Raw genomic sequence first — 18,893 nt, 5'->3', positions numbered from 1 at the left:
GAGGAACCTTTCCTTTTACAGGACAACCTAAATAATGAAAAACAAAACCTAATATTCTTGACAGCAGATGAACTTGTAAAATGTAGCCAATATCAAGCATGGAATATGGATGGGTCCTTTCAAATGTGTCCCAAACCAATCGCTGATATACACCCTTCATGGTGAAAATCGAAACACAAATATCACTTTTATATTTGCCATACTACCAAATAAACAAAGCAGCACTTATGACAACCCCTTAAAACACATAAAAACAAACAACTACTACTCTCTAAAAATAATCATAGAATTTGAGCCAGCCATGATTCCAGACATTCAAAAAATTTACCACCACACCTCTATACAAGGCTGTTACTATAATTTCAATCAAAATATATGGAGACTACTCCAAATATGTACACTTAGACCCTTATTATGAGTTTGGCGGCCTGTGCACCGCCGTACTCATGGTCTCAATCTGAGCACGAGCTCGACGGTCTGATGGCTGTATTATGAGTAGGGTAGACTGCTATTGTAAAGACCGTATCTGAACTTCAGACACTCCCAGCAGACCGACGGGGTCACGGTCGGCGAAAGGCAGCCACCACAGGGTGGTACAGAGGAGTTTCAGTGCTGTTAATATTACAAGTTGGCTATCTGAAGAGCTGACCACGGTGGTGGGACCGCCAGCTTCAAGTTAGCAGATGCAAAGGATTTGAGGTGTTTACTCACCCCTTTCCTGTTCTTTACATCAGAGCTCGAAGTGGATCCCTTTCTTCAAGTTCCCCTTCACAGCAGCATCTTCACCCTGAGGATTACGAACCTGTTTGAGGCGATATGCAGGTGAGTACTTTTTGTGCAATATACCCATTGCTTGGACTGCCTACATATGGGCCAGACTCTAGCAATAGGTAGATGGTATTTTTCCACATGTATCATGCATATGTGTGCATTCAACACATATAAAGTCAAAATGTTCACACAGGCATCAATACATATGGAAAAATAGTCACCACCACAGCAAGATCTCCGCAGCCACATCACCGGCACCCTGGTAAACTAGTAATAGTGGTCTGAAGACTGCAAGTGCTGTGGTTTTCTAGACACTGTAACGTTCTGGCAGTCAAACTACCAAACTCGAAATCAAGCTGTAAGTGTATAATAATCTACAAACAGCCAATTTACTTTCGAAACTAAAAAAATAATCGCACTAGCCTATGTCCCATTTGCACAGATCTAGAAAACCACTAGAATTTGCTGATGGAAAGCCCTTTCTACTAACAATATGAAGACATATTTAGTCCCCTAGTCGACTATTTCAAAGACTCTTGGGTTGCCAGATTGCATTGCTCTAGACACATACGCTAATCCAAATTCCAAATACTATGGTGGAATTTCTATGACAGCACCTTGGGACAGGAAACCAAAACAAACAATGCAGTTGGAGGGGATGTATGACGTTACAACGCATACCATTACAACTACCTACCATTACAACGCGACCATTACAACGCATACCATTACAACGCATAGCGCTTAGATGTGATGGATAGTGGTAAGTATAATTTACTATTCCAACTCCAGTCCCCGTGGACACTAGGGAAGGTGTTGGATAGTAAATTAAACGTATTCCCTATCCTAGAGCGCCCCCCAGCGCAATGCGTTGTAATGATATGCGTTGTAAAAGTTGCGTTGTAATGGTAGGTAGTTGTAAAAGTTGCGTTGTAACAGGTGTATACCGTTGGAGGATATCACCTTCCAATCCACACTAGGTAGAACCCAACCTACAACTTACAAATTTAAAGAAACATTACAAACAGAGCACAGCTACCAAGAAGTACGAATGGAACAATCTGTTGGCTAAATTAGCCCCAAACGTAAACATGGTGCCTAGAACACAGTGCATGAATGTTTGAAAACATCATTTTTTCCAATGCGGCTTGTGCTGCAACCCTTTTCCAACCGCAGCATAATCCACAATGAAAACATTTATGTTTCTGACCGCCTCATGGGCGCTCGCATCACAATTTGTTGGATGGAACTGCTGACTTAGTCATTCGGTTTCCATTCCGAAATGACGCTGGTCAGATGCTCATCTGACCTGCATCATAATCAGGCCATAATGAGGAATCTTTCCATTTATAGGACAACTTAAATAATGAAAAACAAATCATAATATTCTTTACAGCAGATAACCTAGTAAAACTTAGCCAATATCAAACATGGATTATGGATGGGTCCATTCAAATGTGTCCCAAGCAATTCACTCAGATATACACCCTACATGGTTAAAATCGAAAGAAAAATATCCCTTTTAAATATAACCTACTGCTAAATAAACAAAGCAGCACTTACGACAGCCTCTTTATAAAAATAAAAGAAATAACTACTACTCCCCAAAAATAATCATAGAATTTGAGCAAGCCATGTTTCCAGGCATTCAAAAAACGTACCACTACACAGCTATACAAGGCTGTTACTTTCATTTCAATCAAAGTATATTGGGAGACCTCCAAATATCTACACTAAAGGGCCTTATTATAGGTTTGGCACACTGTGAACCGCCGTACCTGTGGCCGTGGTCTGACCGCCTGAGCTGACGGTCTGACCGCTGCACTACGAGTAGGAAAGATTGCTATTGTAAAGACCGTGGCCGAACTGCTGACACTGTCAGAATACCGCCGGGGTCGTGTCGTGGAAAGGCAGCTGCATAGGGTGGAACAGAAGAGTTTCACTGACATTCATATTACGAGTTGGTTACCCGACAAGCCGACCACAGCGGTGTGACTACCAGCTTCAAGTTGGCAGAAACAAAGGATTTGGGGTGCGTACTTATTGTTTTCCTGTTCTTCCAAACAGAGGTCATAGTGGATCCCTTTCATCATGACCCCCTTCACAGCAGTATCTGCACTCCGAGGATTACGACCCTGTTTGAGGCGATATGCAGGTGAGTCCTTTTTGTGCAATATACCCATTGCTTGGACTGCCCACGTATGGGCCAGAATCCAGCAATAGGTAGATGGTATTTTTCCACATGTATCACGCATATTTGTGCATTCGACATATACAAAGTTTAATTGTTTACACAGGCATAGATTTATATGGAAAAATAGTCACCACCACAGCAAGATCTCCGCAGCCACACCGCAAGCACTGTGGTAAACCCATAATCTGGTGGTCTGAAGACTGCAAATGCTGCGGTTTTATAGAAACTGTGATGTTCAGGCAGTCAGACCACCAAACTCGAGATCAAGCCTAAGTGTAGAATAATATACAAACAGCCAATATTCCTTTGAAACAAAAATGATAATAGCACTAGCCTATGTCCCAATTGCACAGATGTAGCCAGCCACTACAATTTACTAATGGAAAGCCCTTTCTACTAACAGAATGAAGACAAATTTAGTCCCCTACTGGACTATTTAGAAGACTCTAGGGTTGTCAGATTGCATCGCTCTAGACACAGATGCTAACCCAAATTCCAAATGCTATGGTGGAATTTCTATGACAGCACCTTGGGACAGGAGGCCAAAACAAACAATGCAGTTGAAGGATGGCACAATGGCTTCCAATCCACAATAGGCAGCACCTAACCTGCACCCTACAAATTTAAAGAAGCACTACAAAAAGAGAAAAGCTACCAAGAAGTATGAATAGAGCAATCTGTTAGCCAAATTGGTCCTAAACCTACCAAACAAACAAAAAGAATTTACAACAAGTTACAATTTAAAGCCAAACTCTTCATAAATAACAAAGCCGTAGATTACTTAGAAATTATCGCCAAAAGCATATATAAAAAAAATAGTAACCTAGAAAAAGTCCTCAACAAGTATAACAAATTCTAAACCAATATACCAATCTTTTTTTAAAACAATGAATATAATATATTATTACATCAGTCAAAAAATGTATTAAGATTCCAATGTTAAGGAAAACTGATATAATCAAATTATATATAATTGTTTTTTTAATAAACCATTTGCAATCAATAAAGTTAAAAACAAACTCATTACATCACAAAAATATTTACAACCCACAAGCCAAACAATAATTCCACAAATCAGTCACATCATTTTTACACAAACAATATAATATTAAATTTCCCAACCAAAAGAAATGCAATAAATAAAACGTACTGTTTTGTAGCTGTAGATCTTTCTCTGTAAGAAATAGAAATCCTCCAAAAATGGGAAAATATTGTCCAAAAAGCCCCCCAGAAAAAGCAAAATTAATGCAAATGCAATAGAGATCGCATGAAGCAATTCAAAGTATTTAGGAACCATAAAAAAACATAAACAGTGGTTCAAAATAAAAAACATTGGTTTATTATAAATCCCAAAAGATTTCCTTTTAAAACAAAGTAAACTCCCAATGCCCATAGGACACATTTGTGGACCAAAAGCTGACAAGTAAATAAAAAAGTCCACCCGTAAAACCCATTCCATTCTCAAAAATACATATACATAACACTTAACCAGCAATATATAACTCACATAACATATTTTAACAAAACAAAGCAATACATTACTAAATTAGTGTGCGAAAACCCAGAACTAAAAACTATCGAAAAACAGTAACATTAATACATCTAAATATACAAGAAACCCACAAACAAGACTATAACTAACTTTATAGGTCCCCCAATCCCCAATTCTCAAAACCCTTTAAAAAAAACCTTAACAAAGGACGGACCTGTTTCAATGAACAGCGGCATCTTATCACAAGCTGGTAATGAGAAAATAGACTAAACATACTACAAATAGTTTACAAAATAGAAGGTAGCAGTAAAAGAAAATGGCAGCTCAATGAAACTAACAAAAAAGACGATCCCCCATGGAAATGAAAAGAAAATATTGTAAAGATACTGAATAATTGTATCAAAAAAATGTAAAAAACATTATACATACAATACCAAACAATTTTGTGAAAAAACTGTAAAGCATAAATTATATACAATTATTTAATATATACTGAAAAATGTATGCTGAAATATTGTTGCAAATATGTATATAAACTCTTTTAAGAAATGTTAACAATCTGTTAAACAATGGAAAATAAAAGTTGAACATGTACCACATACAATTTTTTTAAATAGAACTTATGTTTCTTTACTAATAGAAAAAAAGAAAAAATGTTTTATTTACTTTTACCATTCCCACTTCAATCTAACCCAATGTGGGGAAGGCGTTGGATGTTTTGGGCTAAATGATGAATTTGGCGACCTGAGATTCTTCCAAACTCATGCTGGTGCAGCATTCTTTGCCCAACCACCACTGCACCGGCAGCCCGATTGCCGTAATAAAACTTGAGAGGTCGGACCACCATGGCACTGCTGCAACCGCAAGGGGTCAGGAATCCCTGGCTGTGGGGCAGCAGTATGAAGACTGCAATATGCTTGGTGGCGCCCTGCCGCACTGCCAAGGATATTAGGACTTTCCTCACCGACAGCAGTCTCATGGAGATTCTTACTCCAGGAATATGCTGGAGGTGAGGAAAGAAATGGGCCCATCTTGGGTGGGTGCACGTATTGCTCCCCCCTGTGTGCATGCACCCCATTCCTGCATGGCATTGACTGCACTGTCCATGCTGTGCAGGAACGTGGCCTGGTGGTCCCGTGGAGGTGCAGTTCAAGGCTCACATAGGAGCCTTTAAACTGCACCACCAGGGTGCCCACCAGACCACTAGAATACTCCATAATCTGGTGGGCAAGTGAAAGCCCTGTTTGGCAGCGTGGGAGGGGGGGTGGTAGCCCACTCCTACACCCCCAAATTCGTAATCAGACCAGAAAGGGGTGACATATACTATTACCACTACAATCGAAACTAATTTGAGGAATGCGTTGGACACTAAAGGGCTGACATTTACTATTCCAAATCCAATCTAATGATATTGGGAGAAGGTGTTGGACACTAAAAGGGTGACATTTATTATTCTCACTCCAATCTAAACCAATTTGAAGAAGGAGTTGAACACTAAAGGGGTGAGGTTTACTATTCCCACTCCAATTTAACCAATTTGTAGAAATAATTGGAAATTAAAAGGGGTGAGATTTACTATTCCCACTCCAAGCTCAACCAATTTGGGGAATTTATTGGACACTAAATGGGTGACCTTTACTATTCCCCCTCTGATCTCAACCAATTTGGGGAAGGCGTTGGACAATAAAGGGTGTCATTTACTATTTTCACTTCAGTCTGAACCTATTTGGGGAAGGTATTGGACACTAAAGGGGGTAACAGTTACTATTCCCACTCCACTCTAAACCATATTGGGGAAGGCGTTGGACACTTAAAGGGTGACATTACTATTACCGTTCCATTATAAGCCAATCTGAGGAAGGCTTTGGTCACTAAAGAGGAGAAATTTACAATATCAACTTAAAACATTTTACCGAACGTAATACAAATTGGACATTTTAATTACACAATCAATACTCCATATTACATACAGTTTTTTTACTATAAAATTCTATCTAAAAAAAACTAACAAAAGAACAAACATGGTGACCTGATTGGAGAAGATCAAGGTGAATTTTCCCTGGGGGGTTGGCATGAAATTCTTCACCTGCACTTCATGCATTAGCGATAAGGGGTTAATGACATCCAGGTTGGCCAGGCTAGATTTCCATGCACAGGGTGAGTTTGTTACAACTGCTTCTTGTAAGGTATCTATTACTAATCCAGAGGACAACAAATACAGTATCTCTAACTGGATGTGATATCACTTGGAGGGAGGTCCAGCTTTGGTGTTTAGTGACACCTAGAACAACCATGACCTTCATTTTTACGGATTCCATTCCTACCACCCTCCAATTGTGCCCATAATCTAGCCTTACCTCCTCTCAAACACTTATTTATTTTTTAGTGCACCTCATCCCAATGTAGACTGTCAGAGTGTGTTACATAAATAAATTAATAACAAAAGAATGTACAAAGTTCCCCAAAGGAATAAGGATTAACAGAGTGTCTCTCTCACTGAAGGATGTGTATAGGTGTACCGGGTAATACAAGGAATTCCTTATCGGAACTTAGGATGCCTCACACAACTATAAAGCTGGACGACTGTTGTCATCCTACCTGATGATTGTTTCGTCTCATCATTGGCCTCCTGCTCCAACGTCCGGCTGGCGGTGCAATGCCTGACGGGTAGCACAGAGTGCTACACTTTGGTGGAGTTCTTTTGTTCCTGGCCAGTGGATGAGTGCATGTGAGGGACCTGGGGGGTGAAGTAGTGAGCGTGAAGGAGTGATTTAAAAAAGGTAAGTATAGTCCACTCAGACAACTTTATTCGTGTGGCTAACTGCCTTATAAAAAGAGTGAAGGGAGGGGTACCGAAGCTCAAAGTGAAGTAGTTGGGCTTCGTTCAACCCTCACCTATGGTGTGGTCAACATGTTTCATGCCGTGTAGGCAATTCTTCAGGACCTTAGCGTGCTCATAAACTTAGAAAACTTATCCAGGCTGTCAGATGTACCATATACAACCTGCGTGGTCGAAAGTACCAAGGCAGGATGGAGTCCTGCGTGGATGCCCGCTCTAAGAGAAGAAAAAATAATCATAGAAATCTGAATGAAAGACTAATCATTCTTTGTAGCCTCATATCTAATATGTAGGTCAGGTCTTAACATCAAGGAAGGGAAGAGCCATTTACCCAGTGTATGTTGTGGCTAAATGGGGTCACAACTACGAACAGTGAGAGAAAGGGAGAGTAAATCATGCGTTTCATTGGAAGCCATGCATCAGTGAAACATTTTAACATATTAAAACAATTCTCTTTATATACAGTGTACTACACCCATTGCTTATTTGCCAATTTATGTGCCAAAAAATGCAAAGGGTTCTCTAGTAGCTATGAGGGTAGCCATATGTGCCTGAAGGGGGATGGGGGTAAAAGGAGCCTCAGTATGTGTTGATAAAATATTGGTTCTTACCCACAATCCCTGGAGGAAGGTCCCCACAGACTGTCCTTGTGGGGCCTGAGCTGTTCGGTAATTACCTGGGAGTAGAAGAGAGGTAGGTCGATAAAGGTACATTGTCCCGATGATCTGGGTACAAAGTGGTGGTGGTACAGGTGGACCATGCCAACCGCAGGGCAGTCTGTCGCCCAGTCACGGACCCCGAGGACCCAGGAGAACAACAGCCGGGCACGGGACCCACAGAAGCAGTGATACCGCGGGCACCGAACGGGCCCCAAACAACATCGCTGCCCAGCGCCAATCACAATCAAGCGTACTCGACGGATGTTTCCGTCGTTACCAGGTATCAGCATCGCTCTTAGGGGGGGCAAGGAGTATGCTCGACGCCCGACGGCGCCTCGTGGTGGGACACCCCCGTTAGAGCCAAAATTAAATTAAAGCAGTCCATCTAAGGGCAGCCCGGGGCATCGGGAGCAGAACAACAGAAAGCTAACCGAAAGAGCCGGAGTGCGGAGAATATCGCAGTCCAGCTCCAGTTACCCCGTCTCCCCTCCTTACCTTCTACGCTCGAGGCAACCGCTTGTCAGCACCTACCCCTCCCACGGCGATGGAGTAAGATCGCAGGACAGCAGGTACCTCACCAAGAGTCCCAATCGCATTTATGCGTGAATACGCGGTTGCCGTGGGTAGGCGTGCCCGGGGCCTCGTTGCTAGGCAACGCGGCCAAGCGTGTTTGCCGATGGGTCGAGCGGGGAGAGGAGCGGGGAATGGGGAAGAGCTATCCAAAGCGTCCTGATTAAGCGCCATCTTAGAGCAGTATTGCTCCTTCTGAAACGGGTGAGACTGAGATGTTACTCGAGTTGAAATCAGGGTTTCTATCATTGGTGTCTAGAAGTCAGTACTTTCAGATATTGTACAGTTGATCCGATGAGAGGATCTCATGGGCTGGTGGAAAAGAAAAATAAATGAATTAAACCAAAAAGGGGGCCTAACCATATCTAATGATGGGGGGTTGAGTGGCCCGCTAGTTATTTATGAGTAAACATAGTGTTTCTCGACCTATCCTATTTGGGGTGGGGGGTACCGCCCTGAGAGGGTTTATGTGGCAGCCTGATAATAGAAACAAGGTGCCAAAATCACCATGCCAAGCGGGATGAACCAGACACCAAGTGGGAGCATTGAGATGGTCAAGGGGATTGGATCAAAAGGTGTGCTGATTCTCTGATAGTATTTCTTATACTATCAGTGTGGTCACACGGGTGTGGTTTATCTGGCTAGCATAGTCCAAGGGACAGAATCATTAAGTCCCTGTGTGTCAGTGTGTAGACGGTACACCCATCGCTGTTCGATTTTGTATAAGGCTTGTTGGTTGATAGAGGGATGGCACTCAAGAACAGTCCATTGTATGCTCTCAGCAGGGTGACCTTGTTGCTTGCAGTGTTCGTAGAGACGGTTATGTGTCTTCATGCAGCGAATATGGCTGTTATGTTCCATAATGCGAAGTTTGACCGTGCGCATTGTCATTCCGTTGTAGTTAGATTTGCAGGGGCAGGTCAGCATATAGATACATCTGGAGCTATTGCAGTTCGTGTGTTTGTTTCGGTGCCAGGTGAAATCATTAGGTAGCACTATGGTTTTACCTTGTATTGATTGGGGGCATACGACACACAAGCCGCATCGGTAGTGGCCCATGACTGGGGGCAAATCCCAGAGGGTATTCTGAGGGCGAGATTTCGTCTGCTTTGGTCGAGTATGAATCAGAGTGTCTTTAAGATTGGTTGTCCTTTTGAAGGCAAACCGGGGACGGGGGATTTCCAAGCCTGCAGAATTCAAGATACCCCAGTGGGAGTTCACTGTTTTTTTAATGAACGTGGAATTTTTGGTATAGGAGGTGACACATGTGATGATATCCTCTGTCTCCTTGGTGTGAATTTCCAGCAGAGAGTCTCTGTTATTGTTGAGCGCTCTCTTCACCGATTGTTTCAGTAATCTTGTTGGGTAGCCTCTGTCCTGGAGTTTGTGCTGTAAGGTAGTTGCTTCTTGTTTGTAATCCGACACCGAGCTGCAGTTTCTGCGGAGCCTTAAAAATTGGCCGAATGGTAGGTTGTCCCTCAAAGCTCTAGTGTGGTGGCTGTTATATAGAAGGAGGCTATTCCTGTCGGTCTCTTTTTTGTAGAGGGTAGTGGTGATTTCTGTGGGAGTCAGCTGTATAGTCAGATTCAAGAAGGGTAAAGAGTGTTCAGACATGGTACCCGTGAATTTCAGAAATGGATCCTGGAGATTAATCCATGCGCAGAAGGCCTCACAACTAGACCGGTCTCCTTTCCAAAAGATCAGAATATCGTCGATGTAGCGACGCCATCACATCACATCACAAACATAATATACATAAATATTGAGTCATACAAGAGTGTAAATCAATGTACAGGAAATGTTACTTAAGACAACGAGGTCTACAAGGTGTAGGAGGCACATGTCATCCATATTGGTGGGCATTATGTATTAAGAGTATTTGGTCTGGAGATAAAAAGGGGCAGATAAGCTAAATTTATGATGTGCAGTAACCAAAGTTCCTGGACCGTGTTGCGAGAAAATGCAGAGCACAACCATACTATAAATCTCTCCACTAGTGCTGACACAACTTAGATTGTCTTGTGCCAATTAACTCATAGTTATGTCAAACTCTTTACTTACCTTGGTGTAATTGTTGATACTAAGGGTAGCTGGAGCCCTCAAATTATAGCAAAAACCAAAGCAGTGAGGAGCTCGGCAAATGCAATTCTAAGTTTTTCAAGGAGACTTGGAGGGAAGCCGAGCGGAGCATTATTAAGTTTGTACAAGGCTAAAACGTTGGCAATAGCTAGGTACGGAGCAGGTCTGTGGGGCTATGTGAACAGTGAAACCATCCAAAGGGAGGAAAATAAGTTCCTGCGGTCTATACTAGGCCTTCCTCAATTGACAGCCACATTCTCAGTCCACCAGGAGCTTGGAATAGGGTACATTGCAGATATTCTTTCAATGGCACCTATCCTTCTCTGGATTAGGACTTGGACCAATAACAACTTAGGTCTAAATCATAAAGTACTGTTGGACTGCCTAAGATTGGATAAATCTAAAGATATTGCTTGATTGTCATACATTTATAAGTGCTCTTTGGAACTTGGCCGCCCTGAGATATTTTCCGCCCCGATGGGTTTGAAAAAATCTGATTTAGACTGGGTTAAGCTCCACTTCTCTAAACTGAAGATCATGCAGAGAGAGGAACAGCAACTTACAAAGCCCACAGTTAGAGCCCATTTTTTGACCATTACTTGCCTAACCATTCAACCGTATCTTGCCACAGTTAACATCCCTTTCCACAGGTGGCTTCTGGTCAAATTTCGGTTTAATCAGATCTATACGGTTCTCTGTGACAGCCATGGTTGGTTTAAGCAGGAGGATGCACCTGTGTGTAATTGTGATAATTTCTCACTGCAAGACAATATGCACCTAATGCTGTTCTGCCATTTCTTCAATATGCCCAGACAGAAATATTTGGTGCCTTTATTGAAGGACAAAGCCTTCCTTCAGGCAAAACCAGCTCTCATGTATCTACAAATGTTAGATTCACCTTTGGTTATGTTTAGTGTGGCTAACTATCTTGTTGCTGCAGTCAGGATCAGGAAGAGGCGATTGCAAATGTAATTGGGGGGTCTGTACTGGAGGTTGAAATGTGTTCTTTCTACTTGTATAATTTTTAGCTGTATATTACTTTTTTAGCTGTTTTTAAAGTATATATGTAATTGATATTGATGTATGTAATTTTTTTATGAAATTGAACTGCCATTTTAAATTGATTGTAGTATGCTTTTATGATTTTTAACTAAATCGAATAAAGTGGTTTTTGACTTGACTTGAACTCATAGTTATAGCATAGTGCAAGCATGTTTGCGTGATGTTGAGCTTAGATTCTATACTAGAAGGGTATCCTTACAGAACAAAATTATTTTCTTTGACAAAGTTTAACAATTTACCATTTGTCTGTGTGCTGTGTACACATGCAAATCTGAAAATGTTTGGAGAAATAAACCTTTTCTCCAACGTTACGCCTGCCGCAAACAAGCGTTTTTTGTTTTGTTCCCAATCCCATTCTACCAATGTTAGTAGGTAAGGATTAGATCAGAATCCATGGGTGAGGGAATGGAACTGTCCAGTACCACCAAAGATATGCCTTTATGTAAAGTAGTGCATTATGGTTACAGTGTGTTACTTTAGGGCTACTGTCCGCCACAAGTCAGGATTTGTGCTGTTAAGTGAGCCTTTAAACAACACTATGCACCAGGCATAATGTGTAAATCTGCCTCAATAAACGTAACACATTGATTGGGGTTTCATGCAAATAAAACTGTATTGCTACACAACAGAACCCTTTTAGCAATCTTCGAATAATGAATGATTGAGAGAAAAAAAACAATGAGGTTCTAAACCTATGCCTTTCAATTTTCATGCAGCACTCTGAGGCCAGTTTGTAGCTCAATATAATATATTAGAAGGAATGTTACGTATGAACTCGAAGTGACAAAAGGATCTCTGCGGCAAAACGAATAACCCATTGAGCTATCAACATAAAATACTAATCTGTGATCCACACGCCACATGATATGCTTCACAGCAGAAACATTTGCCCCCTAAGCTATTATATCATTAGTCAAATGGTGACAAGACAAATCGCAAACCTTTCCCTCGAGTTCATTAACCACCATACTTATCATGCACTTTTAATATCACCTGAAAAAAGCCAAGCATGCAAAGATCTCTGCAGGCTGCTTCTATCTCAGTTCAGACTGTCATGCAGAGAATGCCACTTGGACCTTGGCATCCAGGGCGATGGCAAAGGTCGCGCCACTCTAAATCCGGCTCTGGTTGGAGGAGGACTTTAATGACTTTAGCTGGGGGAGGATCAAGTAGAGACCCAGAAGGCTGTCCATATCATGAACAGCTTCTCTAGATCACAAGGAGTCAAACGACTGAAGGTAAATCAGACTAAAGGAAAACTGTGAAGGGGAGACTTGTGTGTCAAGTCAAGTCAAGTCATGAAATTTGTATAGCGCACTACATACCCAGAGGGTTTCAAGGCGCTTAGGAAGGGGAGGAGGATTATTTGTCAAATATCCACGTTTTAAGCTGCTTTCTGAACGCTAGGTGATTCTGGGTGAGGCGAAGGTAAGCGGGGAGTGAGTTCCATGTTTTGGCAGCCAAGTAGGAAAAGGATCTGCCTCCCATGGTGGTCTTGTTGATGTACAGTGGCGAAGGCTTGGCTGGAAGAGCGAAGTTGGCGGGAGGGGGTGTAGAAGGACAGTCGAGAGTTGAGGCAATCTGGACCGATGTCGTAGAGTGATTTGTGTGCGTGGGTGAGCAGTCGGAAAGTGATCCTCTTATTGACGGGTAGCCAGTGGAGGTCTTTAAGGTGACCAGAGATGTGATCGTTTCGTGGGATGTCTAAAATGAGCCTGGCTGAGGCGTTTTGGATTCGTTGTAGTTTCTTCTGGAGTTTAGCGGTGGTACCTGCGTAGAGGGTGTATCCGTAGTCCAGTCGGCTCGTGACTAGAGCGTGGGTGACTGTTTTCCTTGTCTCGGAGGGGATCCAGCGAAATGTTTTTCTGAGCATGCGGAGAATGTTAAAGCAGGAAGAGGATACGGCGTTGACTTGTCTGTTCATTGAGAGTGAAGAGTCAAGGATGACGCCAAGGTTCCGTGCGTGGTCTGTCGGGATGGGTGCTTTTCCGAGGGCTTCCGGCCACCAGGAGTCATCCCAAGCCGAGGGGGATGTGCCTAAGATGAGCACTTCTGTTTTGTCTGAGTTCAATTTCAGACGGCTTTGTTTCATCCATTCGGCGACTTCTTTCATTCCTTCGTGTAAGTTAGTTTTGGCGGTGCTGGGGTCGTTGGTGAGAGAAAGGATTAGTTGAGTGTCATCCGCGTAGGAGATGATGTTGAGGTTGTGTTGGCGGGCGATGGTCGCGAGGGGGCTCATGTATACGTTGAAGAGGGTGGGACTGAGTGAGGATCCTTGAGGTACGCCGCAGATGATTTCAGAGGCTTCGGACTTGAATGGTGGGAGGCGGACTCTCTGGGTTCTTCCGGTGAGGAACGAGGTGATCCATTCCAGTGCCTTTCCTTGGATTCCGATGTTTCTGAGGCGTTGTAGAAGGGTGCTGTGGCAGACTGTGTCGAAGGCTGCAGAGAGGTCGAGGAGGATGAGGGCGACTGTGTCTCCATTGTCCAGTAGAGTTCGAATGTCGTCTGTTGCTGCGATGAGGGCGGTCTCAGTGCTGTGTTTGGCTCGGAAGCCGGATTGTGAGGGGTCGAGTGATTTGTTGGCTTCGAGGAAGGTGGCGAGCTGGTTGTTGACGGCTTTTTCGATGACTTTGGCCGGGAATGGAAGAAGCGAGATGGGGCGGTAGTTTTTGAGTTCGGTGGGGTCTGCTGTTGGTTTTTTCAGAAGGGCGGTGAGTTCAGCGTGTTTCCAGTCCTCCGGGAAGGTGGCGGAGTTGAGGGAGCAGTTGATGACGTCTCGGAGGTGCGGAGCTATGACAGAGTCTACTTTGTTGAAGATGTGGTGAGGGCATGGGTCTGTGGGGGATCCAGAGTGGATGGAATTCATCAGGCGGATGGTGTCCTCCGTGGAGATTGGGTTCCAGGCGTTAAGGGTGTTTACGGGGGGAGGATGGTCAGCAGATGGTAGGGTGGGTTGGCTTCCGGGTTGGTTGTCAAAGCTGTTGTGGATGTCTGCAATCTTGTTGTGGAAAAAAGAGGCTAGGGAGTCGCAGAGGGTTTGAGAGGGGATGATGTCGTTGGAGTTGGCCGGGGGGTTGGAAAATTCCTTGACGATGTTGAAACGTTCCTTGCTGTTGTGGGCGTTGTTGTCAAGTCGATCTTTGAATGCTGTTTTCTTGGCTTTTCGGATTAGTTGGTGGTGAGAACGGGTGGCGCTTTTGAAGGCGTCCTTGGAGCTGGTGGTTGGGTCTTTTTTCCAGGCTTTTTCAAGGGAGCGGCATAGTTTCTTGGATTTCTTAAGATCATCGTTGAACCATGAGGCCTTCTTGCTGCCAGGTTTGCTTTGACGTTTTTTCAGTGGAGCTAAGGTGTCGGCGGTGTTGGATAGCCAAAGGGTGAGGTTGGAGGCGGCTTCGTTGGCGTTAGAAGAGAGGGCTGGGGAGGTTTGAAGGAGCGATGTGGAGATCTGATCCGTGGTGATTTTGTTCCAGTTTCTTTGTAGAGTTGGCTGGAGGTGGATGATGGGTTTCGGCTTGTTGTAGGTGAAGTGAACGCAGCTGTGGTCAGTCCAGATGAGATTCGTAGTGTGGCTGAAGGAGACATGGTTGCTGGAGGTGAAAATGGGGTCGAGTGTGTGGCCTGCGATGTGGGTGGGGGAAGTGACCAGTTGTTTAAGTCCGAGGTTGGCGAGGTTGTCTAAGAGGGTGGCGGTGTTGCGGTCGTTGATCTTTTCAAGGTGGAAGTTGAGGTCTCCCAGAAGGATGTAGTCTTTGGAGGGGAGCGCGTGAGGGGTGATGAAGTCCGTGATGTCTTCACTGAATTTTGCGCGGGGTCCTGGTGGTCTGTAGAGGAGGGTGCCTCTAAGAGTTGTCTTGGGGTCGATGTGGATCTGGAAGTGGAGGTGTTCGGAGTTAGCGAGGTTGGCGTCGGAGCTGGTGGAGATGCGGATGGATTTCTTGTGGACGATAGCGATTCCTCCTCCTGTATGGTCGATGCGGTCCTTGCGTGTGATCTTATAGTCATCAGGGATAGCGATGGCGATGTCAGGGGCGGAGGAGGCGTTCATCCATGTTTCCGTTAGGAAGGCGATGTCTGGAGAGATGGTGTCTAGTAGGTTCCATAGGTCGATGGCGTGTCTGTGGACCGAGCGGGTGTTGAGCAGGATGCATTGTAGGTGGTTGGGGTCGGGAATCAGTGGTGTGGTCGTAGCGGAGATGTTGGTGGTACCGCTAAATTTGCAGGAGAAGCAGGAGAACGGTCCATGGGTGCGTCCGGGAGCGGCTTGGACGCAGTTGGGGGCGCGACCGGGGTTAAGGGCGAGGAGGGTGGCGGCATCGTAGGTAAAGCGGGGGGGCTGGGCAGCGCGAGGGGCAGGGGGTCTGGCGCTGGGCGCGGTCCAGGCGCGGACGGGCGTAGACGGGCTTACCTTTGGCGCACCTTCGGCGCGGGTTGGGCGCGGACGCTGCGCGTAAACGCTGCGCGCGGGAACTGCTGTCATATATGGATGGTGGAAGGGGAGGGGCGAGGGCGTCTCAGCTGGGAGGCGGGGCGGGCACACGAGGACGACGAGAACAACAAACAACAAAATGGAGGCGGAGGGGGGAGGAACAGCGGAGCGCTACGGGTAAACGCGCTGGTAGGGCTAGGGAAGCGGCCACAATGACACCACAAGCAGGCGGCCTGAAATTAAAAGGCAGCGATGGAAGTACAGCCACAGAGCGCCAATGCAATCAGTGATATAAGCACAAATACAGAGCGCTAATGGAATCAGTGAAATAAGCACAAGTACAGAGCGCCAATGCAATCAGATGACAGGCAGCGAGCGAGCACAGCCACAGAGCGCCAATGCAATCAGTGAAATAAGCACAAATACGGAGCGCTAATGGAATCAGTGAAATAAGCACAAGTACAGAGCGCCAATGCAATCAGATAACAGGCAGCGAGCGAGCACAGCCACAGAGCGCCAATGCAATTATTAAAATAAGCACAAGCACAGAGCAATGCAGATAATTAGAGGGCAAGAAACGCTGGGATACCAGATGTCTGGAGGGACACTGGGAGCGACCCCTCAGCCCGTGAGGAAGGAGCGAGTCACGGCGTTTGTAGGGGGAGAAGAGGTATTTGACGAAAGTGGGAGGGCGTCTCAGCTGGGAGGCGGGGCGGGCACACGAGGACGACGAGAACAACAATTTAGTAACCAATTTCAAAAACGCACCTTGTGGTTTTATTTTGTGAATGTTTTATGTATATAGAAGAGCTTTTAGTTTGTCAAACAGCCAAACCATAGATTTTAAATGAATCCCACATTTTGTTTTGTCTCTAGGTAATTTAATCCAGTACCTCTCCTTTTGTTTCTCTAAAGTGTGGATTTATTGGAAGGATATTTAATATGATGTGATTTGTAGTCTGACCTAATGGCCTCTACAAAAGAAATTCACTAAGTACAAAAGGTAAAATTGGCATGTCAGGCTTCTATTATTGAAAAATTATAGATTCAAAATCTAGCCAATGCGTGGAAGATTCTAGAGGGCAGCAATAGGATATTGAGTGGGATATCGTTCCAGTGGGCACACTTTAATACAAGATTGAGACAGAGAAAGATGTATAACAAATTAGTATTGCTGTAGAATTAATATATCTTGCCATTTTTATTTTGAGTTTGAGGTATTATGAATTTTAATTGTAATGTATACCTTTCTCGACATAGATCAGTTGACTGGGTGTGAGTGCTTGCAATATTCAACATTGCGTCCGTCATCCCCTTTGGTTTTGCTTGGTTCACCCTAAGTTGGCACGGTATGCTCACTTTTCCACTGGATTCAAGCTAGCCTGGCTGATGACGGCTGATTAGGCAGAAACTGGTCCCAGGAAGCTTGTTTCTGGCCCAGGGAAGACATAGCTTGGCAGTTTGGGCTAGACTGTTCCCATGAGGTACAGGGTCAGACTGATTTGTATTTGGCCATGTCTGAACTGGAGTGATGGAATGAGCTAAAGAATGATGATGGATTAAACCCAGATCAGTTGACTGGGGGTGGGTGCTTGCAATGTTCAACACTCCATCCATCATCTCCTTTGGTTTTGCTTTGTTCGCACTAAGTTGGAAGGGTATGCCCAGACGTGGGTCCCTTGCTCACTTTGCCACTGGATTCATGCTAGCCTGGCTGATGACGGCTGATTAGCCAGAAACCGGTCCCAGGATGCTTGTTCCCGGACCAGGGAAGACATGGCTTGGCAGTTCGGGCTGGACTGTTCCCATGAGGCACAGGGTCAGACTGATTTGCATATGGCCATGTCTGAACTGGGGTAGTAGAGTGAATTAAAGAATGATGATAGATTAGACCCAGATCAGTTGACTGGGGGTGAGTGCTTGCAATGTTCAACACTCCGTCCATCATCCCCTTTGGTTTTACCTTTCTTGACATAACAAAACTTATAACCATCAGGCTTGTCTGACTGCAGCTGCCATATATCGGTCCACTGTGACCAACCTATTGGTCGATACTATATTTTCCTTTGGGTCTAGTCTGCCTCTGAACTTACCATGTTCTAAATATCTCTTCTACTCTACCTCCCCATAAATTCTTCTGTCCCCAAATTCCTTAAAATTCCATCACTTGATGCGCACAAGTTGCAATACTTTTCAACAGGATGCTCTAGCACACTTGTTTTGCCTATTTTATACCACTGGTTCTGCAAGCACTTTCCCTAGCTCTATTTCGCTTAATTTGTAATAGATTTTCTTAATTTACTTTGGACTATAAATTACCCTTGTACAACATATCACTGTTCAACTTTAATAATACTCATAACATTTCTAAAACACTTGCCAGTCCAATCGTGGAATTCATGAACCGAAGGACTTCATTGATGTGAGTGAGCAAGGCAAGAAACTTCTTGTCTTCATAGTCAAATCTGCTCCCAAACACAATGGAGCAGATGATGTTGGAGACAGCTCTACTTAAGAAGAACGTGGGATCAAAGGGAATTCCTAGAGATAAAAAGAAAATGTATTTAGTAGTCGAAGGTTTGGACAGCTGCACTTTGACATTTTGAAAGAAGAACCAAAATATTAATATAAAACATATATTCTCATTTAATAACTCAGTTTTATCTACATCAAGTTTTTAAAACTGGCTTCTATTTTCCACTTGGTAAAAATCCTAAAATAGACTCAATACAGCAGTGGCGTTGCCTATTTATGATTGTACCAATGTCCTGTGCCATTCTCTTTTTAATTCACTACAC

At 44.1% G+C, this 18,893-nt stretch overlaps 1 protein-coding gene across 1 annotated transcript in view; it reads right to left on the bottom strand.

The window, feature by feature from the left end:
• LOC147692397 (cytochrome P450 2A13-like) overlaps positions 1-18,893 on the bottom strand; it is a 326,869-nt gene that overhangs the window by 109,251 nt on the left and 198,725 nt on the right. The window contains exon 4 of the mRNA XM_086938614.1: positions 18,476-18,636. Within this exon, the coding sequence (XP_086794740.1) occupies positions 18,476-18,636 (161 nt within the window). The remainder of the gene's footprint in view (positions 1-18,475; positions 18,637-18,893) is intronic.

Source organism: Lissotriton vulgaris, chromosome 9 (assembly GCF_964263255.1).
Source record: "Lissotriton vulgaris chromosome 9, aLisVul1.2, whole genome shotgun sequence".
Lineage (NCBI taxonomy): Eukaryota > Metazoa > Chordata > Amphibia > Caudata > Salamandridae > Lissotriton > Lissotriton vulgaris.
The sequence above is the reverse complement of the archived record's forward strand: the minus strand, read 5'-3'. Positions and strand labels throughout refer to the sequence as shown.